General features: G+C 40.6%; 1 protein-coding gene across 3 annotated transcripts in view; it reads right to left on the bottom strand.

Moving 5' to 3' along the window:
- LOC126185136 (F-box/LRR-repeat protein 6) overlaps positions 1–26457 on the bottom strand; it is a 235207-nt gene that overhangs the window by 97928 nt on the left and 110822 nt on the right. For 2 of the 3 annotated variants that reach the window (XM_049927970.1, XM_049927971.1), the window contains 2 exons: positions 20074–20235; positions 6497–6719 (listed from right to left, as the gene is read on the bottom strand). In XM_049927970.1, the coding sequence (XP_049783927.1) occupies positions 6497–6719; positions 20074–20235 (385 nt within the window). The remainder of the gene's footprint in view (positions 1–6496; positions 6720–20073; positions 20236–26457) is intronic. The other variant, XM_049927972.1, reaches the window with a different exon arrangement.

The raw sequence follows: 26457 nt of genomic DNA on the forward strand, positions 1-26457 counted from the left end.
AGGCATCTTGGAGTGAACCAAAGTGATGTTTTTCGGACAGGGAGGAGATACAGAGAGACAGGAACTGTCAATGACATGCCTCGCTCAGGCTGTCCAAGGGCTATTACTGCAGTGGATGACCACTACCTATGGATTATGGCTCAGAGGAACCTTGACAGCAATGCCAACATGTTGAATAATGCTTTTTGTGCAGCCACAGGACGTCGTGTGATGACTCAAACTGTGCTGCATGATGCACAACTTCACTCCCAACATCCATGGCGAGGTCAATCTTTGCAATCATGACACCATGCAGTGTGGTACAGATGGGCCCAACAACATGCCAAATGGTCTGCTCAGGATTGGTATCTCGTTCTCTTCACCGATGAGCGTCACATATGCCTTCAACCAGACAATTGTCAGAGACGTGTTTGGAGGCAACCCGGTCAGGCTGAACGCCTTAGACACACTGTCCAGCAAGTGTGTGTGACTAGGGCCTGCCATAAGGTAGAACGTTCGCCAGGTGCAAGTATTTCAATTTGATGCCACTTCAGCGACTTGCGTGTCAGTGGGGATGAAATGATGATGATTAGGACAACACAACACCCAGTCTCTGAGTGGAGAAAATCTCCGACCCAGCCTGGAATCGAACCCGGGCCCTTAGGATTGACAGTCTGTTGCGCTGACCACTCAGCTACTGAGGGCAGACGTCCAGCAAGTGCAGCAAGGTGGAGGTTCCCTGTTGTTTTGAGATGGCATTAAGTGGGGACGATGTACACCACTGGTTGTCATGGAAGGCGCTGTATTGGCTGTATGATACGTGAATGCTGTCCTCCAAAAGATAGTGCAACCATATTGGCAGCATATTGGCGAGGAATTCGTCTTCATGGATGACAATTTGCACCCCCATCATGCACATCTTGTGAATGACTTCCTTCAGGATAACAACTTCACTCAACTAGCGTAGCCAGCATGTTCTTCAGACATGAACCCTACTGAACATGCCTGGGATGGATTGAAAAAGGCTGTTTATGGATTATGTGACCCACCAACCACTCTGAGGGATCTACGCCGAATCGCCACAGAGGAGTGGGAGAATCTGGACCAACAGTGCATTGATGAACTTGTAGATAGTATGCCACAATGAATACAGGCATGCATCAATGCAAGAGGATGTGCTACTGGGTATTAGAGGTATTGGTGTGTACAGCAATCTGGACCACCACCTCTGAAGGTCTCACTGTATGGTGGTACAACATGCAATGTGTGGTCTTTCATGAGCAATAAAAAGAGCTGAAATGATGTTTATGTTGCTCTCTACTCCAATTTTCTGTACAGGTTCTGGAATTCTCAGAACTGAGGTGATGCTAAACTTTTTTTTGATGTGTGTATTACTTAAGAAGTCTTCAAGCCCCTTACATGTCTGGGAAACTACTCCATATGCTCATACCTTCATTAAGTGTCTGCAATGGGGCACCATGTTAAATGCTTTTCAGAAAGCTGCCTGTTTCCCTTCATCCCTGGTTCACAGGATATCATGTGAGAAAAGAGCAAGCTGAGTTTCACGTGAGTGATGCTTTCTAAATCTGTGTTGATTTGTGGACAGAAGCCTTTCTGTCTCAAGGAAATTTAGTATGTTCAAGAAATCTGCTGCAAACTGATGTTAAAGATATTGGTCTGTAACTTTGCCGGTCCATTCTTTTACCCTTCTTATATATAACAGTGACCCACGGTTTTTTCCTGTCACTTGGGACTTTGCACTGGATGAAAGATTCATGATAAATGCCAGCTAAGTAAGGAGCCAATGCCACAGAGTACCCTTTGTAAAAGCAAATAGGTATTCCATCCATCCTCCTGTGAGCACACAAGTCCTAACCATCCTAGCATGACTAACTTAATAATTATACTATAAAAGCAGAGAGAGAAACCTAAATATGCAACCTGCTACCCTCCTGACATGTCACCAATAGAGGCTGACTTTTACTGAGCAGAGTAGCTGGCCGTTCAAATAAATTAAAACTGTGTTACAGACTGCACAAATCTAATAATACTGGGCAAGTCCCACAAATTTCATTGAAACAACTGTTCAACATTTTCAGGTGGTGGTGGTTGCTGTCACCGCTGTAAAATGTGACGGGTGGTAATCACTCAGCAGTGGCGAAATTATTCTGGCCAGGAGCATGAAATATGTATGCATGGGGTGTGCTCAGAGTTGGGTGAAAGTGGCACTGATACTGTCCCATATGGAACCAAAGAGAGGCCTTCCGTGCATGTGCAGTGGGCAATGACTGTGTCCCCGGACGCTCGCGTAGTTAAAAGATGAATTAAACATCTACAGCATACTGTGTCCAGTCATGAGTTGGAGATTCTTGTTTCTCCTCTATAAATTTAATGGCAGCCAATACTGCATTGCAGGCAGTGCTTAACTGAAAAACTGCATCACTGTTGATAAGTTTGTTCACCATATAGATAAGTATGGCCTCCTTAAAAACACAGTCCTAGAATGATGATGCTGAGGGTAAAACTTCAATATTTTCACAAAACATGTGATGCCTCACATTCTGGCAATTATCTGCTACCACTAATTTATCAAGTTGGCTCAGGCATGTATGAAAATAGCATTCAACATAACGTTCTTGCACGTTTCGACATGTTCATCAAATATAAGATTTCCCACAATGACATGGGATCTTATATCCTCTACTTTTCTAAGGCCCAAGATTGTCTTTGACTGAACACAAAAAAATCCTCCGTTTTGCTGATGGATGAAAAACACGGTTGATGTCATGTCTCTTCAGGATTTTTTTCATTCTTGAAGACATGCCACCAAAATATCTCAAGAAGGCAATTGCAATGTGTGCCTCTGCATCTCCATCTACATCCCTACACTGAACTTGCTTTGTTCACAACACATTGCATATCTGCCTATCAGAATAACAGTGCCGTTCTTAGTGTTGTAGCTCATTGTCGGTACCTGAGACCATATGGGCTCTATGCACCAGAGCATAAGACACTACTTCATTAAGCAGGGTGGTGACTGCTTTTGGCCTGCAAATATGACTCTATGTGAGTGAGTTTGCAGTAGACACTTTGTGCCATTTTTTCTTCTATGACATTCAGGAGTGGTAAGATGCCACCTTTTTCCACTTCCACAGGGAACTGAATATTTAGATGGAGCAAATTCAAATGCTGGAGAGGCATAGTTAATGTCTCTGGACTATTGGGCCACAACACAAATCTTCAAGGTTAGCTACTAAGAGTCTTTCCATTCTTTTGTAAATAATTTGTATAAATTTTTTCAGTCATGGCTTCCGGTATTATTCAGACCTGACATCACCTGCTTTCTTTTGAATACAAAGTATTTCTTTCTTCTTGAAGTCTGAGGGTATTTTGCCCATCTCTATATCTTACACAGCAGGTGGAATTCTTTTGCCGTGGCTGGATCTCTCAAAGTGTAGATGCAGACATGAATAGTACACTGATTCATCCACAGGAGCGAGCTGGCAGTAGTGACTTCTTAATAGTAATAGCCTATCTAAAGGTATGGTTCTCTGCAAAATAGGAGAAGTACCATACAAGTACCAAACTGTCACTGGCTGTATATATGACACCACAATGGATGGATGGCTCTGCCAAGGATCTCTGTAACTCTAAGGAAGTGTCATCTACTCCAGAGGCCTTATTTTGACTTCTGTCCTTCAATGCTCTGTCAAATTCTTCTCACAATAGCATATTTCCCAAGTCATATTCATCTACTTCCTCACCCCCTTCTATAACATCACCTTCAAGCTCATTTCCCTTGTACAGTCCTCATATATATTCCTTCCACCTTTTAGCTTTTTCTTCCTCACTTAGTACTAGCTTGCCATCTGAGCTCGATATTCAACTGCTACTACTCCTTTATTGAAAGGTCTCTCTAATTTTCCTATAGGATTTACCTTCTTTCACCTTATCATGCTTGTTTTTACAGCCTTGTATTTCTGTCTAGATGTTCCTGCTTTGTTATTTGGCACTTCCTGCCAATCTTATGTTTTAGATGTCCATATTTCCTTTTGCCTGCTTCAGTTGCTGCATTTTCATATTTTCTCCTTTCACCAATCACATTCAGTATCTCCTATATTATCCAAGGATTTCTACTGGGCTCTGTTATTTTGCCTATTTGATCTACTAACTATATTTTAGCCCACAACTACTTTCCCTTTGAAGGTAAGGTTTATGAACAAATCCACGGCACAACCATGGGCACTCACATGGCACCCTCCTATGCAAACCTGTTTTTGGGTCATTTAGAAGCAACCTTCCTAGCCTCCCAATGCTCCCAACCTCTGGTCTGTTTCTGGTTCACTGATGATATTTTCAGGACTCAGGGCCAAGACACCCTACCCACATTTCTTCAACCTCAACACCTCTTCTCCCATCTGCTTCACCTGGTCATCCTCTAACCAATGTGTCATCTTCCTGGATGTTGACTTCCACATCTCTGATGGCTTCATCCACACCTCTGTCCACATTAAACGCACTAACCCCCAACAGTACCTGTATTCCAATAGCTGCCATCCCTTCCAAACCAAAAAATCCCCCCATACGGCCCAGACATCCATGAACGACCTATCCACTGTGACGAGAAAGCCCTTGCACAGTATGCTGAAGGCCTTAAAAAGGCTTTCACAGACAGACAGGAAATTCCACCCCCCCCCCCACCCCCCACCCAAAAAAATAAATAATAAAAAAAAAATCTACTACCACACCCAAGAATCAGCTACAAAGGAGTAGCCTCTCATTATTCAATATCACCCCAGACTCGAACAACTGAACTATATCCTTCACCAGGGATCTGATTATCTCCCACCCTGCCCTGAAATGAGAGATATCCAACCCTCCTAAAGAAGTGTTCTATCGTGCACCCAACATATGCAATATCCCTATGCCATTCCCAGTCCAACTCCCTAGCCAAAGGGATCATATCCCAAAGTACATTGCCTGCTCAATCCACCAACCAGCACCTCCTACTCCAGTCCTGTCAAAGGCTTATTCTACCCCACCAGAGGCTGGGCCACCTGTGAAAGCAGCCATATCATAAACCAACACTGCTACAAACACTGTTCAGATTTTTATGTTGGTATGACTACAAACTAGCTGTTCACCAGGATGAACAGCAACCTCAAGAACAAAGTTGACCACCTGGTGGTACAACATGCAGCTGAGCACAATATGCTCAATTTCAAAAGCTGCTTCACAACCCAAGCCATCTGGATCCTTTCCTCCACCAGCAGTTTCTCTAAACTACGCAGATGCGAGTCATCCTTACAACACATCCTCTGCTCCTGTAATCATCCTAGCCTCAAATTCTGGTAACCCAGTGTCCCTGCACCCTCCACCCAACAGTCTCTCCCTGCCTCCCATTTCTATTTCCCTCCACCCATCCCACATTAACACTACTCCCACCACAACCAGTCTGCCTGCTGAAAAAATAGCATTGGCACTTTTAGCCCAGTCAGCTCCATGTACAGGCACAGGCATATGTGCATATGTGTGTGTTTGTGTGTGAATTGTACTCTAGCTCATCAGAGGATAACTCTGAAAGATAGTAAGTTTTCTTTCTTTGGTGTGTGGCTATCACATTATTGGTGTTGCATTTCACTCCAGTAGAGTGGTGTCTTACCCTACATGTACTTAGCCAGAGAATGGTGATTGGGATCATTAAACCATATATTAGTTTAGTGGTTACAAAACAGGAATCTGTTTGGAGGTTTTTGTTATCTGTGTTGAATGTGACATGTGTACACATGGATCCCACACGGTATCAAGGTACAATGATGATCACGGTATTACCACGAGTTGCGGTACCTGTATGGGCTTTGTGTATTCCCCTTGAGTCAGCATCACATGTTGGAGGAGCATGGTGCACCAATGAGTAGAAGGATACATTGTAATGATGTGCTGTCATGTCAGGGAAGACAGAAGAACTTGAGTGAAACATTAATTAATGTCATTCTTATGTATGAACTCATTATGAGTGGACAAGCTAGGTTGCCTATTCCGTAATGTTCAAAACGTTGTACACTGGGAAATAATATATGAGACTGGTTCCAGAAGAAATGCTTCATATTCATTTATATGAAGTTGAATACTTGTTGAAACTTTTCGATGCCAGCATAAGCAGGACCGCATTGGTGATGAAGTCCATCATATTTGGACCAGCATAGTCCAAACAGAATTTGATTTTAGGTGCAGACATTCAGAGCTACAAAAAGTAACAAGCTACAATGTGAACATGCTTATATTCATATAAGGGGAATACTGGAAGAGCTAAAAGTTATCATAAGGATCGAGTTCCAGAGGTGTTTCGGGGATTGGGGAAAGCACTAGCATAAGTGTATAGTATCTAATGGGGACAATTTTGAAGGGAATGACATTGATGTAGATGAACAAATTAAATTCTTTCCAAAAAACAATAATTCCCACTACTTTTTATCACACATACTAACTAAGATTGTAAATTTCAATTGATACTTACCTGCAAGAAATAATCGTTCAACATTCCATGCAGGTATTCTTACTAAACCTGCATCTGACACACTATTCTGGCCACGAACATCTAATAGCTTAAGTTTAGTTGAGGTTTTTAAAATCCTTTCTATGGAGTTGTCATCAACTATGGGTTTTGAGCATGATTCATCAAAAAGCGTAAATGCTGCAATATTTAATTCCTCAAGGTCAGGGAAGCCAGGAGATAAAACCTGAAACAATTTCAGTTGTGTTTTGTACTTTCTATCACAGAAATAAAGACTTAACATGTATCCTGAAGTAGTTGAATAAAATTTACTTTACAATGACATGGAAAGTGCTGGATGGACATAATCATACACACATGAACAGTTTTTTTACCCTACTCAGCATAGGTAGAACACAGTCTATACACTCATTCTCACAAGCAGTGATGCAAAGACTGGTGGAACAGATATGCAGTTCCTTTGGTTGATGATGGCAGAGTTCGCAAAGTGGACAGCTATCCAGAAGCAATGTCCAGAACATAGTGAAAGCCATTGTAAACATACATAAACAGCTCAGCGAGTGCTCCAAATTGAAAAACATAAAAGTGCTGTGTGGTGGACTGATGATGAGTCTTGAAGTTATAGATGCTACGAAACAATGTCCACTATTGCAGCCCATGTGCCGTTTTATCAGGAAGTTTCGAGTGTGGGACAAACAGAGGAATGAGAAGTTTGTGACTGGACATCAGGTGAACTTTAGTACCATAGAGATATATGTGAAACTTTTTCATGCTATATATGACTGTCGAAACTTCTTTCTCCATTTGTGAGTAGTTTCCCTGTGCTGCATTTAATGTTTTAGACATAAATTCAAGGGGCTGTTCTATGCCATTGGCATATTTGTGTGACAGCACTCCACCAATACCACACACTGATTCACCAGTGGCAAGTGTTAAGCATTTCCCCAAGTTGAAAGTTTATAAACAAGGGACTGGTCTAAAGTAAGAAAGCTTTCTGGCATGCCTCTGACCATGCAAATTTAACTCTTTGTTAAGCAATTTATTAAGCACATAGGAAAGGTGGGCCGCTTTAGGAATGAATTTTGCATAATAATTAACTTTGTCCAGGAACGACTGTAGTTCTATGGCGTTCTTAGGAGCTGGTAAGTTATTGATTGCAATCCTGTCCAGGTGTGAGCCCTTTTTTACTTAATATACGTCCTAGGCACTTTATACTTGGCTCACAGAAACTATATTTGCTAAGGCGTCACTGCAGCTGAGGGACTTGAAGCCGCTCAAAGAACATATGTATATTTTGCAGGTGATTCTCTCATGTGTACCCAGCAATTAGCAAGTCATCTAAATAATTGACAAATTGTCAGTGAAGTCTATCTTAGAAAAATAATGGCTCCCCCCCACCAACACACATTGCTCAACAAACCAAGCAAATGTCTGAGGGGGAGGCAATGATGCTGCAGCTGCAGACTGTTGTTGGTTTTGCAGTATCTGTAACAACAACATGTGCTGTTTGCTGTTGCAATTCTCACTACTTTCGTGCTGTTGTTATAACTGCTGCTACAACTTTATAAACTCATGATCCATGCTTCACACTGAACAATTACACAGTGAGAAAGTCTTCATCGTCACTTTCCTATACAACTCAGCACAGGTACAATACAGTTTACGATCACTCCTACCTGTGGTGAAACAAACACCAATGAATCTTCCAGGCGGTTCCTGTGGTTGACAATGGCAGAGTTCCGAGTACACAAAATGAATGGCTAGACAGAAGAAAAGTCCAGAGTGTAGTGAAAGTTGTCATAAGCACGCACAAACAGCCAAGGGAGCAAGCCAAATAAAAAAATGTAAAAACAGGCAAGGTCAGTCATTCTACTATCAATGGGACATACCGAAGGCTTCACAAAATAGCGAGAAATGCCAGACGAGTGTGGAGCCATGGTGTTTACAGGCACTCTTGCATCAATGGATGGGCTCACATGACATGCGCACAGCTGTGGTGGCACAATGAAAGAGAAAGCTGCGGCTATGATTTGAAACTCTAGTATCTCTGACCTTCCCTTCATACTGGTACTTGGGCTGAGCAGAGAATCCAAATCACTGTCAGATACTAAACACATGAAAATGTAGCTGTGTGTGTGTGTGTGTGTGTGTGTGTGTGTGTGTGTGTGTGTTTTCTGAGGGTTTTTTTTGTTAGCTTTGGAAAAGGAAATTGTCCAAAAGCTGAGCAACATTTTCAGTCTTATGTTACTGTTGACTACTCAATGTCTCAGCTATATGGTGAGTGGATTACCTTTTTTGCTTCCATTATTCCTCTTACAATTTACAGTTAATAATAAAATGCTGAAAGAAGTGTATCAATACAGTTTGCGACATGCCAGAAATCATATTGTAAGTCACAATAGAAGAAACAGTACTTACATACCAGGAAAATAAAATAAAATATCTCAAAAATCATATTGTAAGTCACAATAGAAGAAACAGTACTTACATACCAGGAAAAGAAAATACAATATCTCAAAAATAAAATCTCTACTTATTGTCAAATTCATAGATGAACACTTATCAAATGTGTTAATAATAATTGAACATGCACGAAAATCTGGTGGAATAATATATTACAGATTAGAAGACTACTTCTAATAAATAGTAATTGCAGGCAACGTGGTAGTATGGCAATATATGTTAATAAACGTATAGCAGTTTAAAAAAATTCACTTCTGGAACACCACAACAAAGATTAAGCACTAAGTGATTGGGGTATGTTGCACACTAAATGAAGATTTCATGTGCTTAATAGCCAGACTTACTAGTAAATAGGCAAATTCAAATAATATAACACACACGAAATTTACTCATTTATTAATTTCATGTAATATTTTAAATACAGTAAGTTCAGACACTAGAGTACTCGACACATGCTCCATCAGAATAGAGTATGCTGTAATCAACAAAAATGTTATAGATAACACAAATTACAGTAGCTTAGATTTTTCATTATTTTGACCACTCTCCTGCAGAAACAAATTCTAATAGATGAAACATTAACACCTTTAAATACAAAGTAACAGAATAATAATGGGGTTCTATGTAACAAATGAAAGGGTCTAGTGACAAATGGAATGAGTTCTACTCAACCCTCTTGACATACAGCATTGCTGCCTTGTTAAAAAAATCCAGAAGGTAATGAAAAATTACCAAAATGGAAGTAATTCTAGATTGAAACTTCCACTAAGTGTGGTTATAGACTCACAAAGAGTATACATAACAAAAGCCTGCTTTTCAAAACTACTACACCACTGATTTTTAACAAAAATACAGTGAGTCTCAAAAGAAAGTTTATACTTGACGACCTCTCTGCACAGGTGCAATAAAATTCAAGGAGGTGGGGGGGGGGGGGGGGGGGGGTGTTGAATGCTTGCTAGGCCTTTTGGAATTCAGTCAACATGGAGCACTTCTTGGGAGTGGACCGCGCGTTCTGGGTGCAAAAATTTTACAAAAATGGTGATTCAGTGACCCTAGGATGGAGAAAATTTTACAGTGTGGACAGCATAATGTAAATGATGCTCGAAGTGTTCCCCTTATCCGGAAATGGACCAAAAGGTTTGTGGAGGCTGGTTCAACAATGGTCAAATAGAAGTCCATGTGACCAAGGTTATCAAGAATGAGTGAATCCATGGAGAGTGTAAATTGGTGTGTTCGTGATTATCCTAACCTCTCTATTCATAAGTGTGCAAGTTCTTTGAATGTGCACAGATCATCACTGCACCATTACAAAGTCCAGTTGGTGCAAGAATTAAAGCCTCAGGATGCCAGACATAGTCTGCAATTCATTAATGATGTGTGCCCTCCATTAACAGCATCTTGTTTTCTGACAAGGCTCATTTTCACTTGAACAATCACATCAATAACCAAAATTTCTGCTACTGGAATGCAACAAATGCTAAATAGAAGCATGAGAACCCCTTCATTTGCCAAAAGTTACAGTATGGGCTGTGATTTCGGATCGAGAAATAACTGATCCGTACTTGTCAAGGTCAAGAGCAGTCATGCACTTACAGTGAATTCGGAATGTAATGTGACAATGTTAAATGATGTTTTGGTACCTGAATCGCAAAACTTTCCTGGTAATAATCAAAGAACATGGTTTCAGCAAGACTGAGCCACAGTATACATGTCCAATGCATCTTTACTGCGAGTTCATAAAATTTTTGCTGGCACAATGATCTCCAGGAGGGGTGACATAAATGGGCCATCGTGTAGTCCAGATTTGAGCACCATGAATACAGTGTATGTCAATAATCCAACTTCTCTGGAGCAACTGAAAGAAAATATCTGTAGCAAAGTGGCAGCCATCCCTGTGTTTACATGCAGAGAGGTCATGGAAAATTTTGTTCATAGTTTAAATGAGTGCCATAGGAATGATGGATTGCATTCAAATGACTTTATTTTTAAGAAGTACATTTCTAAACTGTATTTTTTTCTACTAAATACATATTCTGTCAATAGACTTCAAATTCTATTTTATTCTGACATATCAAACATAAACTTTCTTTTGAGACACGATTTACAATCCATAATCTCTAACCTCAGGAAGCAGACTAACAAAAAAGCAATAGGGCAGTCTGGTAACACAACTTAGGCATCCTGAGAGCTAATTGACAAATATTGTAAAGGTCCCAAGAAGATGAATGTGGAACCATTCAGTGTTAGACATGAAGGTAACATTGTGAAAATCCTAAACACTACATGTAGTATTTTTAATAACTGTTTGACTTCTACTATTAACCAACGAATCCATATGCAGATGCACAGGTAGAGAGACCCCATGTCCTCTTACTCAGTGTACCAAGTTTGAATTTGAGGAGGTGAATGAGCAGAAGTATGCAAAGTAATACACATACTAAAGAAAAAATATGCATCAGGATGGAATGGCACATTAAGTGCAATTACTAGAGGAATTTCTAAACCTCTTGCCTATCGGATTAATTGCAGAATTACAGGAAACATGTAAACAATTGTTCTAAACAAGAGTGTTGTGAAACCATAGTATAAAAGGAGAAGTAAGGAGGAGGTCTCCAGTCGCAGATACAATAACAAGAAGAAGAAGAAGAAGAAGAAGAAGAAGAAGAAGATTAAAATCTATTGTCTCTACTATGGCAAACACAGGAACAATTGGCATTCACGCAGAACACTGAGAATGCAGGTTCCACAGTTGTACATTCTGATCCCAGTGGTTGGGTTTTCTGATCATGTAACTGAAGATTTTAGGTCTTATGCCACAGGCCTCCATCCTCACTTCTCACCACGGAAGGCAATGGCTGAATGAATTCAGAAATATCTTTCACTATTCTGGTTTCAGACAGAGCTCTCTGCCACCATTGGATAAGCAGCAGCCAGCAGCAAGTCGTACTCTTAGCTCACTTATTTGCTTCATAGTTTAATTCTTAATTTCTTTGAGTGTTTTTGGGTACTTGCATAGTTTAATTCACAAATTTCGGGCATATTATAGTATTTGAGAGTTGTAGCATCGCATTTTAGTACCCGAATAGTATAAATTTGTGTAGTTGTCAGTCATCTGTTTTTGTTTTGAACGACCAGTGTCGGTTGGTCACACCCAGTGAGCTCCCTGCCGCCATTGGATAAGCAGCAGCCAGCAGCAAGTTGTACTCTTAGCTCACTTATTTGTTTCATAGTTTAATTCTTAATTTCTTTGAGTGTTTTTGGGTACTTGCATAGTTTAATTCACAAATTTCGGGCGTATTATAGTATTTGAGAGTTGTAGCATCGCATTTTAGTACCCGAATAGTATAAATTTGTGTAGTTGTCAGTCATCTGTTTTTGTTTTGAACGACCAGTGTCGGTTGGTCACAGCCAGTGAGCTCCCTGCCGCCATTGGATAAGCAGCAGCCAGCAGCAAGTTGTACTCTTAGCTCACTTATTTGTTTCATAGTTTAATTCTTAATTTCTTTGCATGTTTTTGGGAACTTGTATAGTTTAATTCACAAATTTTGGGTGTATTATAGTATTTGAGAGTTGTAGTATCGCATTTTAGTACCTGTATACTGTAAAGTGGCATAGTCATCAGTCATCTGTTTGTTTTGAACGGCTTGTGAGATAAAAGAGAGGGAAAAAAAATTGTTAGGGATGGATAGGGACTGCGCCTGTTGTGTATGGATTCAGGGGGAATTGGCCACTGTCTGTAAACAGCTGGAAGCTGTGTTGGCCGTGATCGACAGGCTCCAGGCTGTTGCCCTGGGCCGCGGTGACATTGGGACACCTGAAGCGAGCATTTTGGCGCCTCTGGAACCTGTAGCATCGCCTGGGATCACTGATGCCACTGTGCCCTCGGATTCGGACATCCCTGTCGGTCGACACTTGCCTGACAATGATTGGCGAACTGTGGTGGGGTCACGAATCCCTGGGCGGAAGGCGAAAGTTGGTGCTGGTCACAAGGCTGTACCCTTATGTCTCTGTAACAGGTTTGAGGTGCTGCCCACTGTTGAAAGTACTTCTGAGCCAGCAAGGGAGACCTCGCCCGTTGCGGCAGTGGCCGGTCTCCATGAGCGGTCTGGACAAGCACAGAGGGTGGGATTGCTTGTCATTGGGAGCTCCGATGTTAGGCGGGTGATGAAGCCCCTTAGGGATATGACAGCTCAGGACAGGAAGAAAGCCAATGTGCACTCCGTGTGGATACCGGGAGGAGTCATCCAAGATCTGGAAAGGGTCATGGATAGGAAGAGATTCTCTCTGGCTTCTGGCGGCTATCTGAGTTGGTGAAGACTGCCAGTCTTGCTAGCGAGATGAAGGCAGAGCTCACCATCTGCAGCATCATCGACAGGACTGATAGCGGACCTTTGGTACAGAGCCAAGTGGAGGGTCTGAATCAGAGGCTCAGATGGTTCTGAAACTGTGTAGGCTGCAGATTCCTCGACTTGTGCCATAGGGTGGTGGGGTTTCGGGTCCTGCTAAATAGGTCAGATGTCCACTACACACAGGAGGCGGCTACACGGGTATCGGGGGCTGTCTGGCGTGGACTGGGTGGTTTTTTAGGTTAGACAGTCTTGGGAAAGATCAAAAAGGGCTCCAGTCTCAAAGGGTGCAGGGCAAAGATACGTCAAGAATCAACCAAGACACGGTCAGTATTGTAGCTGTAAATTTGTTGTACCTGTGTTGGAAAAGTACCAGAGCTTCAAGTGCTGATAGAAAGCACTGAAGCTGAAATCGTTATAGGGACAGAAAGCTGGCTAAATCCGGAGATAAATTCTGCTGAAATTTTTACAGAGGCGCAAACTGTGTTCAGAAAGGATAGATTCAATAAAGTAGGTGGTGGTGTGTTTGTGTCTGTTGGTAGTAGTTTATCTTGTAGTGAAGTTAAAATAGATAGTTCCTGCAAATTGCTATGGGTAGAGGTTATACTCAACAGCCATACCAAAATAATAATTGGCTCCTTCTACCATATCAGATGATATAATACAAGGTGCATTCAAGTTCTAAGGCCTCCGATTTTTTTTCTCCAGACTAGAAAGAGATAGAAACATGTGCATTGTTTTAAAATGAGGTCGCGTTCATTGTCAATACGTCCCAGAGATGGCAGCACCGTACGGCAGATGGAATTTTACCGCCAGCGGCGAGAAAGAGAACTGTTTAAATACTTAAAATGGTGACGTTTTCCTTACTTGAACAGCGTACAATCATTCGTTTTCTGAATTTGCGTGATGTGAAACCAATTTAAATTCATCGACAGTTGAAGGAGACATGTGGTGATGGAGTTATGGATGTGTCGAAAGTGCGTTCGTGGGTGCGACAGTTTAATGAAGGCAGAACATCGTGTGACAACAAACCGAAACAACCTCGGGCTCGCACAAGCCGGTCTGACGACATGATCGAGAAAGTGGAGAGAATTGTTTTGGGGGATCGCCGAATGACTGTTGAACAGATCACCTCCAGAGTTGGCATTTCTGTGGGTTCTGTGCACACAATCCTACATGACGACCTGAAAATACGAGAAGTGTCATCCAGGTGGGTGCCACGAATGTTGATTGCTGATGACCTCGATGTTGAGCGCCCATAGGCCCCCCACCCCCCACCCCCCCACGAATGCTGCCGGACGACCACATGGCTGCCCGTGTGGCATGTTGCCATGCAATGTTGACGCGCAACGACAGCATGAATGGGACTTTCTTTTCATCGGTTGTGACAATGGATGAGACGTGGATGCCATTTTTCAATCCAGAAACAAAGCGCCAGTCAGCTCAATGGAAGTACACAGATTCACCGCCACCAAAAAAATTTCGGGTAACCGCCAGTGCTGAAAAAATGATGGTGTCCATGTTCTGGGACAGCGAGGGCGTAATCCTTACCCATTGCGTTCCAAAGGGCACTGCGGTAACAGGTGCATCCTACGAAAATGTTTTGAGGAACAAATTCCTTCCTGCACTGCAACAAAAACGTCCGGGAAGGGCTGCGCATGTGCTGTTTCACCAAGACAACGCACCCGCACATCGAGCTAACGTTACGCAACAGTTTCTTTGTAATAACAACTTTGAAGTGATTCTTCATGCTCCCTACTCACCTGACCTGGCTCCTAGTGACTTTTGGCTTTTTCCAACAATGAAAGACACTCTCCGTGGCCACACATTCACCAGCCGTGCTGCTATTGCTTCAGCGATTTTCCAGTGGTCAAAACAGACTCCTAAAGAAGCCTTGACTGCTGCCATGGAATCATGGCGTCAGTGTTGTGAAAAATGTGTACATCTGTGGGGCGATTACGTCGAGAAGTAACGCCAGTTTCATCGATTCCAGGTGAGTAGTTAATTAGAAAAAAAATCGGAGGCCTTAGAACTTGAATGCACCTCGTAGCTGAATGTTTCAAAGAAAACTTGAATCTCATTACAAATAAGTACACCACTCATACAGTTATAATTGGTGGAGACTTCAATCTACCCTCGATTTGTTGACAAAAATACATGTTCAAAGCTGGCGGTAGACAGAAAACATCTTCCGAAATTGTACTAAATGCTTTCTCTGAGAATTACTTTGAACAATTAGTTCATGAGTCCACATGAATTGTAAATGGTTGCAAAAGCACACTTGACCTCTTAGCCACAAATAATCCTGATATAATAGAGAGCGTCATGACGGATACAGGGATTAGTGAACACAAGGTCATTGTAGCGAGGCTCAAAACCATATCAACCAAAACCACTAAAAATAAATGCAAAATATATCTATTTAAAACAGCTGATAAAAATTCGCTTGATGCCTTCCTAAGAGAGAGTTTCCATTCCTTCCAAGCTAATTATGTAAGTGTAGACCCGATATGGCTCAAATTCAAAGATACTGTATCGACAGCAATAGATAGATTCATACCGCGTAAGTTAATAAGAGACGGGACTGATCCACCATGGTACACAAAACATGTGAGAACACTGTTGCAGAAGGAACGAAAAAAGCATGCCAAGTTCTGAAGAACGCAAAATTCCCAAGACTGGCTAGTTTTACGGAAGCTCGAAATTTAGTGCAGACGTCAATGCGAGATGCTTTTAATAGTTTCCACAATGAAATATTGTCTCAAAACATGGTAGAAAACCCAAAGAGAGTCTGGTCATACGTAAAGTACACCAGTGGCAAAAAACAGTCAATACCATCACTGCGCGATAGCGATGGAAATGTTACCAATGATGGTGCCACTAAAGCGGAGTCACTAAATACACTTTTCCGTAATTCTTTCATGAAAGAAGAGAAGTAAATATTCCATAATTCAAAACCAGAACAGCTGTTAGCATGAGTGACATAAAAGTAGATATCTTAGGTATTGTGACCCCACTCAAATCACTTAAGAAAGGCATGTCTTCTGGTCCAGATGGTATACCAGTCAGGTTCCTTTCAGAGTATGCAGACACAATAGCAGCTTTCTTAGCAATCCTACACAACCGCTCACCTGACGTAGGGTCTGTTCCTAAAGATTGGGAAGTAGCACAGGTCACACCAATATTCAAGAAAGGAAATAGGAGTAACCCATTGAATTACAGACCCATATCACTAACCTCAATTAGCAGTAGGATTTTGGAGCATATACTGTACTCAAACGTTATGAATCACCTTGAAGAAAATAACTTACTGATTCATAACCAACATGGATTCTGAAAATACCACTCATGTGCAACACAGATAGCTCTTTATTCCCATGAAGAAATGAGTGCTGTTGACAAGGGATCTCAGATCGATTCCCTATTCCTAGATTTCCAGAAGGCTTTTGATACCGTTCCTCACAAGCGACTATTAATCAAATTGTGTGCATATGGAGTATCATCTCAGTTGTGTGACTGGATTCATGATTTCCTCTCAGAGAGGTCACTGTTCATAGTGATAAACAGCAAACCATCAAGTAGAACAGAAGTGATATCTGTTGTTCTGCAAGGTAGTGTCATAGGCCCTCTGCTGTTCCCGATTTACATAAATGATCTAGCCCCCTTAGATTGTTTGCAGATGACGCTGTAATTTACCGTCTAGTAAAATCGTCAGACAATGAATTCCAATTACAAAATGATCTAGAGAGAATTTCTGTATGGTGCGAAAAGTAGCAATTAGCACTAAACAAAGAAAAGTGTGAGGTCATCCACACGGGTACTAAAAGAAATCTGATAAATTTTGGGTAAATGATAAATCACACAAATTTAAGGGCTGTCAATTCGACTAAATACCTAGGAATTACAATTATGAGCAACTTAAATTGGAAAGACCACATAGATAATATTGTGGGGAAGGCGAAACAAAGACTGTGCTTTGTTGGCAGAACACTTAGAAGATGCGACAAACCCACTAAGAGACAGCCTACATTACACTTGTCCGTCCTCTTCTGGAATATTGCTGCGCGGTGTGGGATCCTTACCAGGTAGGATTGACGGAGGACATCGAAAAAGTGCAAAGAAGGGCAGCTCGTTTCGTGTTAATGCACTGTATGCATAGTGCCAGAACTGATTCACTTGGCTCACTGTCCTGTACAGCCTTATATTTTTCAGCAATAAGTCATTTGTTAGATTGTGGGTTTATAGAGGACAGTATTGACAAAGTATTCTGTGATACTGGCATTAACTGATAACATTTATTGTATCCGCCGGGGATCTACCTACACACAATACACGTGTGTACTGCAGGCTGCTGCTTTTCCGGCACTAGTGACACCATTATGGGAGATGCAAGAAAACAGTAAGATGACAACACAAGCATACCGCACTGTCGTCACAACCACCATGGTAACATGTGGCACCAGCTTCGCTGCCATCGCGGGCACATTCTTTTTCCACAGGTCATACGCCCATCGATCACCGTGTCAATATTCTTCTGCCGTGTGGCTACAAAGGATGCTGCCTAACCAGTCAGCGCCAGTTTTGCACTTAGAGTTGCTCCAGACCAAGTTTCAACCACATCTTGCTAGTCCCTCAACTGGAGTTCCCTTCGACCCATTGCAGTCATTCGCTCCAAACCGTGTTTGAATCTTCACTCTGTAACTTATCTGAGTTCTCCATACCAATCACGTGTGCCTTCGCTCCGAGCTACATCAGAATCCGCACTCCACATCTTGTCTGAATTTTTCCACACTGAACCTGACACCTATCACACCCACAACCCCAGCCATGCTACCTCCAACCGAGTATGCACTTCCATCTCCACAGGACCTCTCTCCTCACGCCCTACTGCTCTCCATCAATATGGCCACACTGATGTCACCCTATTAAGAACTTTCCCAGTGCAATGTCAGTGACTATTGGGGGATTAGAACCAAATATTGCAGCTTCAAGTCTGAATGACTGTTTTGTTCTATTCAGTTTATGAGTGTAAATAAAGTTCATTTATTCTATCTACTTAATTGGTGCTGGTGGGACCTTCTTGCCCACAACACAAAAACATTTATGGCCAGAGAGAGAGAGAGAGAGAGAGAGAGAGAGAGAGAGAGAGAGAGAGAGAGAGAGAGAGAGAGAGGGAGGGAGGGAGGGAGGGAGGGGGGGAGGGAGGGGGAGAACGGCATATTAACAATCATTGAATCTCTAAGAAAATTTGGATTGTTTTAAATTTTGCATGTACATCTGAACCCAAATAATACTGCAGATTGTCATTCAAAAGACAAGAAACAAACATCACTGTAATTTTCAAGAACGGTGTTCATATATGGTGGTGGGTGGGAAAAAGACATACAGAAGCTACAAGTATTGTACCATGTGACATTTACACCATTCACAGAGCACGTACCAAATTTCTGTAATGGTAAAGTATCACCAGTTGAGGTATTTTGTAGCTTGCTGAAGGAACTTCACTAGACCAATCAAACCATTTTCTTACAGAAGTTATATTTTTATGGATTTCATGGTTCAGCATACACTTAGTTTGGTTCCTGTTTAAGATACAGAATGCATAAAGTTTCATTAGGCTGTTTAAGTAATGTGGAGGGACTGCTCACCATTTGTACCGGGAGAAATTATGACAGATGTACTGTTGCTTTAGTTCCATATTAATGTCCTACCAGTTTATTTTAATCGCAAGGTAGAATTAATCAATTTGCAGCTATGAAAAGTCTATCTTTCAGACCAGAATTCACTTTGCAGTGATGTACAAATTTGATAGAAACAAGATGTGGTTCAGATTCCACATTGAACTGTATGTCCCCTTTCGCCAGTTGGACAACTAGCGTAGGCTAGAAACACACACATCACCAAAATGGTGTCCAATAGAAGACTTGCACCAGGTCATTGAGCCATAGGAAATTATTATTATTATTATTATCATTTACTATTATTACTGAAAACAATTGAGAAGTATGGCATAAAGGGAAAGTATGTAATGTATTGTAGAAATCTGTGCAATATAATGAAGAATAGCTGATGAGTAAAACATGAAGAGACATTAATGCACAAATGAATATGTGAAATAAGAAGAAACTGTTGTAATGGAAAAAAAAAACCTCAGTAAGTAATAATTATACCATACATAACTAAATTGACAAAAACAGGATTGGAAAATATGAATAGTTCTCCTATAACGGAACAATTATTTACATCTACAGCAACACTTCAGGAATGATCTTACAATGTGTGACAGAGACTACTTGAGGACCACTACTGTTTTCTCCGTTTCCTGCTGTACTTGGGAGTAGTGTGCAGGGAGAATGATTTTCAGTAATAGTGAACATGAACTATGAAATAAGAAAAAACAGAGAGATACTGATACAAAAGGAAATATCACAACAGTAATTGTAAAAAAAATTAAATAAATAAATAAAATAAGTAAATAAAAATGAGTAGATGAAAATGGCAGCAAATGACAACAGCAATAAGGAAAACTTGGAAAGTAAATAAAAACAAAACCTGCAGAATGAAGCAAAAACATTGGGACAATAGACTTCAGAGCAATGGTGACATACAGGAATAGTGTTTTTATAGAAAGTTATATGAGTCGCAAATATGTTACCAAATGGAACTGAGTAGTTCAGCAGTGTTAACAGTATTACTACAAAGGTAACTGCTAATGGGGATGAAACCAATTTTAATATACTTTAAGAGGTATTGTAGTGATATAAACCTTACTTGTATGTTAAGTGGCACTGGGCTTAAAGCTATATTGCTGTTTGTAACTCTCAAAACTTTCAGTTTCTGGCATCCGCTCTGAAATTTTTCCAGGTTTATCAGTGCAGTAGAATGCATCTGAAGAAAGGAAATATCCAGCAGTTCTAGATTAGGGCATGATGTCTGAAATAAAAGATTAAAGAAAAATATTAGTTAAATCACGATCACATGGAAATATTATCTCTGAGCCTATATTCCCAGATGCTATTTGTATCTGCATTGTCTAAGATGAGTGAAAATCATTTCAGTATCTGACACTGACCCATTATTAATTTTTTGCTAAAACTGTCTATGGAAATTAGACATAAACTGAATGACAATAGTTTATAATAGTTAATTAGTTTTCGTTTTGATTACAAAATAAACAATTTCAAATATATTCTTTTATGTTGTTCTGTTATTTTATTCCCTCACAGTAAGACTGTCACATGTTATCATGGAAAATTATTCATAATAAAAAGCTTAAGTTGGAAAACTACCAGTACAACCCATTCGAAATAATTTGGGAAACTCATGTAACACTCAAATCACAATCGGGGCACCAAGTAGCAATGCCAAGTACTCATCACAAATACAAGAGATCGTCAGTTCCATTCATTTCTGTACCAATTACAGTTACATAAACTTTAAGCATATTCCTGGCAGATTAAAACTGTGTGCTGTACCAGGACTCGAGCCCATAACTTCGCCTTTTATGGACACAACTCACCCAGGTGTGACTCACAGTCTACCCTCATAGTTATAATTCTGGCAGTACCTCTCTCCTATGGTCCAAACTTTGTAGAAGTCTCCTGCATACCCTACAGCACAGCAGTCATGGAAGAAAGGATACTACAGTGAAATGGCTTAGCTATAACCTAAAGGTTGTTTCCAGATGGAATCTTTCATTCAGCAACAGAGTGTGCACTGTTGTGAAAGTCTGCAGCTCGTGGTCTAGTGGCTAGCATTGCTGCCTCTGGATCACAGGTCCCAGGTTCGATTCCCGGCCGGTTGGGGATCTTCTCTGCCTGGCAACTGGGTGTTTGTCTTGTCCTCATCGTTTCATCATCATCGTCATTCGTAATAGTGGCTACATTGGACTGTGTAAAAAAAGTGGGACCTTGTATGGGCGCTGATGACTGCGCAATTGAGGACCCTACAAACCAAACATCATCATCACTGTTGTGAAACTTGTGACAGATTAAAACTACGAGCTGAACAGTAGCTCGAAACTGGAACTTTCATTTTTCAAAGGCAGTGTTACATCTAATTTAGATATCTACGCACAGCTCCTGGCCTGCCTTCACAGATTCAACTTTGTAGTTACCTCTATCCTACTTATAACTGCTCACTGTTGTTCTATAATATACTTCTACAATATACACAGCTAAAGGCACTTCCATCCTGTTTCAACGCTTTTCATTGTGCAAGCAAAACCACCTATTGGTGAACATCAACACCTAACCACAGCTGGTATCTTTCCTTTGCTTGAGTTCAGATGTGTGGATGGTTTACTCTGTGAAGTATTACGAATTTGCTGTTTCTCTTTGAAATACAATCATATTTGTTGTCAGCAGGAAGTTACATTCAGAAATCTTCCATCTTTCTTTTAACATCACTGCAAACAATTGTTTTGACAGTACTTTGAAGACTATAGTCTCATTGATAAAGAATTATCTCCTCCTGCGCCCTCTACCTGCTGATACTACACATCTTTACTTAGGTTATTTCTTGAAATTTTAATTTCAATAACTTCTTTTATTATGATATCCCAGTAACAGTTCTCATCATAATGAGAGACGCGTCACTGAATGTAAGTCAGTATCTATTTTCTAAACCCTGTTCTTCACTGGCTGATTTCCTGGGATAACATATGTATAAAAAGTCTGATGTTCTGTCCAATGTTTCTTTACAATGCATATTAAATTTGCTCAGTGTAATAGTAGTCATACTCACAAGGTACCACACATACATCACGTGCTGTGAGACTTTTATCATCGTTCGCAGGTGTCATTAACTGCCATTTCTTTCCTCGAAGCTTGAAGACTGGAATCATATTCTCTCTCTTCAGGGGCTGGCTAATTTTCCCTGTCGCTGAGCCAGAATATGGCAAAAATGCAATTTCTATGGAGGCATTTTGCTTGTTTGTCTCACCTGATATAGGTTGCAAAACCTGGCAGTGATTGTACCCATTTTCACACAATATATTTTACAGGTAAATCAATTCTTGATGAAGATTTATGGTGTCTGAGCCAGCTTTTGCACAATACACTAGGGTCTTCAGAACATTGTGCTTCTGTGCCAGGTGATGGTGGCTGAGAGTAGCACTTGTAACTTACTGGGATGTCCTTGATTACTTTGTCTCTTAGACACACTACAGGCAACTTGAGAAGTTACAGCATACAGGGAGTTTTACAGTCAGAGTACATCTCATTGATCTGGTGTCCTGAAGATTATTTGTAATTCTGCACCAAATAAGTACTATAAATTCATTTGGCATATGGATATTGAAGAAACAACCAGGAAAACCACAGGGCAGCTAAGAGAATCCTCATACTTAGATGCTTCTGTGAAGGCTCCTACACAGTTGTTCTCTTATGCCTTAATAAATCTAAAATTATTCCCAGGCTCCTCAGTAACAAGGGCAGGTGCCAGTTTCAGTTGGTATTTGATCCCCACCTATTGCCACAAGGCTATACTTTATGAAGAACCCAAGAGGCCTTGTTTTTGCAGACAATATGTGAAAATTAGTTCCAGACAAGGGCAACAGTTTGATATGCCAATAACCAAAATATTCTTCCTTCATGAGCAAGAAAATTGTCCAGTACATCACACTGCATTAAAAAATTCTAAGAGGGTTTTCTTTGATTTGGTTTTCAGGTGTCACAGTGTCCTATTTTGAATTTCGTAGTGACTCAGTACAGTGCCATCAGCCTTATATAAGTACCAAACCCTGCTCTTACACAGAGAAGGGGCAATTTCAGGACTAAGAATTATTGGGTCAGAAGTCTAATGTAACCCTCTCCATTGTTGCAGGGCAGTGGTGGAATGCTCGATCCTGGCTGGCAGTGGCAATAGCCATGACAAAATGGTCTACCGTTGTGTGGGTGATGTCTCCAGGTGTTGTTTGAAGACACTGGTACCTCTGCACAGCTGTTACAGGTGACTGATTTGGTGAACCAAAAATCATCCTGGTAGATTTTCATATTTCCGTGGAACAAATAGAATATTTGACAGAGCACATGAACACTTCCCGCAGTGTTTCTTTACCTCCTCTGATTGCTTATTTAGCTTTGGCACTCACAGCCTGAAGGGCTGTGGCATTTTCTTTGGCTGGTTGATATTTGTACTATAGCAGAGCTGCACATCTGACAGATTCCAGAGTGACACTTTTCATTTGACCTAGGAACAGGGTGAAAGGAAGATTATGGTATCATCCTGTCACTGGTGAGACCAGTATAGGTGGAGCAAAAGCTTGGTTTTGGAAATGGTCACATCCTTTTCCAAGCAACCAGCATTTGCCTTACGCAATTTAAGGTAACCACGGTACAAACAGGATGCCCAGGCTCTCTGCCACTGACATGTGAAAGCTTCTTTACTTCACATACTTTCACTCCATTATATCCTATGGTATCACATTTTTGGGACAACTCTGTGCATTCACAAACAACATTCTTATCCCAGAAAGGAACAGTAGATGGAATGATTGTAGTATCCGTTTGCAAACCTGGTGCTCGTCAATACTCAAGCATCTGAAAATTCTACCTCTGCTACCTCTTTTTGAAGACTACAGCATGGGAGTTTTTGTTAATAATACAGATTAATTCAAAAGAAATTGCAACATTCATTCAGGGAAAACTAAACAGAAAAATGTTTTGAAACTGTATGACCAGTACCAGTGCGGATATATGTGAGGTTGCTAATGTGAGGGTATATGGTTCCTGGGACTTCATAGGGCTCTCTACTTGACCCATGGGGTAGGTAGAGGATGAGCTCCTTACCAGGTGAATGAGAGTCTCATAGTCTAATACTACTTGCAGTGGTAAGTATAGTGAGCATTTTGTTATCCTCACATATATTTCAACAACAATTTCTTAGAGATCGACAGCCAGGAAGAAATAAAGAAACTGTGTATGTTGTTTACAAATACAACCAAATTTTCTTTGGCCCTACAACAAGGTTATCCTTGACGTGGGAGGGTATAGCCCCTTAGCACATGTGCATCAGTGAGTTCAAAGCGGCTCTCTAGCAAAGATAAGTTCAAAGGTCTTCCCTATGCCAGTTTCTCCACATGTATCCTGTAAGACTGTATGAGAAGTTTGGTGGTACCCTCAGACTTCCCAGTCCATGGTGTTTCTATAAATATCATCAGATCTTTCAGTTTAAAGTAATGGTGATTGGTCTGATGGTTCTAGATTCAATTGTGCAAATTACTTGACTTTCATCATTTGTCTCAGTCTGTGTCAAGATGCTAACTTTCTGTACTAGTGTTTTCAATGTTGCAGCAGTTGTTCTTGTGAAGTTGGGCAACTGTTGTGTTATGTGTAATTTTTGCTTCACTAACTTAGTCCCTTGAGTTTTCTGTATCTTTGCTCCAAGTAAATGGAACAATCATTACTCCACAGAGTATGGCTCTCACCACAATTAGCATACAATGGTGGCAATTTACATAGGGTATTAGGTTCATTGGCAACTTTGTCTTCATTTCTGCATGCTCCTATGCTCTTACACACACCAGTGCATTGTGTTTGAAACGTTTGCATTTAGAACACCTCAGAGGGTTCGATATGTGGCGCCAGACTTCCAAGGGGCTTAGCACTCTCTGATATATTTGGAAAGAACAGGCATGTTAAAAGTCAACACAAATGCTGCTGTACTTTGGGGTTCACTATTGAACTTTTTGACAATATTTTGTACATTATCGGTCTCCCATTCTTCCTTGTGGTTTACAGTTTAAATTCTGAAAAATTATGTTACTAGAAGAGACAATGAATATATTCCTTCCTTCTACACAGGAGGTGTGATCAAAAAGTAATGGGAATTTTTTAATTTCGCAGGCTTTGTACATCTGATTTTCGAAATTTTTTATCTTGTTGATACACATGTTCCTGACATCTGCCCACATTTTCAGCTGTTTTGAATATTTAGTTTACTGTTGACGGTTGAAAAGCTTATATACATTTTCGAGTGCTTGGTAAATTTCTACTTTTGAAAAAAAGGCATCAAAGAATTTGCATTAAATTTTGGCTGAAGATGGAATAAAGTGCAGCAACACATTTGAAATGTTGACTGCGGCTTTTGGAAAATCTACTATGAGTATGACAAAAGTTTACAAGTGGTTTAAACATTTCAATGAGCGCCAAGAATGTTGAAGACGATGACTGCCCTGGATGCCCTAGCATATCAATTACTGATGACAATATGGAAGAGGTAAGGAAAATAGTTCTGGAATCACAATCAAAGAGGTTGCACATGATGCCGGCATATCCACTGACCCACGCCAAGCAACTTTTTTGGTTGTTTCGGGCATGAATGTGTAGCAGCAACGTTTGTTCCAAAACTGTTGAGTTTTGACTAAAAACAATGTCGTGTAGACATTGTTCATTAATTGTTGAATGAAGTCGACAATGGTCGAGAATTTTTAAAGAAGGTTACAGCAGGTGATGAAACGTGGGTACGTGGGTATGACACTGAAATCAAGGCCCAATTGTCCCAATGGAAACTGCCAAAAAAAAAAAAAAAAAAAAAAAAAAAAAAAAAAAAAAAAAAAAAAAAAATCAACAAGTTTGATCACATGTGAAGATCCTTCTCACTGGTTTGTTTGGTTACAATAGGATAGTACATCATGAGTTCCTGCATTATGGTCATATGGTTAATAAGGAACACTACCTGGAAGTTATGCACTATTTGCACGAAGCAATCTGTCAAAAACGACCAGAATTGTGGCAAAACGACTTGTGGAAATTGCACCATGATAATGCTCCCACTCACATTTCAATGCTTGTTCATGATTTGTTGGCGAAAAACACAAAACCATTGCATTTCCTCAGACACTGTATTCACCAGAAATGGACATCTGTGACCTCTTTCTACTCCCAAGGTTGAAGAGAACCATGAAAGGGTGTTGTTGTTCTGACACCATTCATGGGATACAAATAGAATCACTGAAGGATCTGAACATCATACTGGAAAGTGAGTTGCAGAAGTGAGTCCAAGATCGGAAAAAGTGCTGGCACAAGTGTATTATATCTGAGAGTGATCACTTAAAAAGGGACAAAGTTGATGTTGATTAATAAATAAATAAAGATTCTTTAACAAAAACAAAAATTCCCATTACCTTTTGATCACACCTCATATATCTCACAA

Source organism: Schistocerca cancellata, chromosome 4 (assembly GCF_023864275.1).
Source record: "Schistocerca cancellata isolate TAMUIC-IGC-003103 chromosome 4, iqSchCanc2.1, whole genome shotgun sequence".
Classification (NCBI taxonomy): Eukaryota; Metazoa; Arthropoda; class Insecta; order Orthoptera; family Acrididae; genus Schistocerca; species Schistocerca cancellata.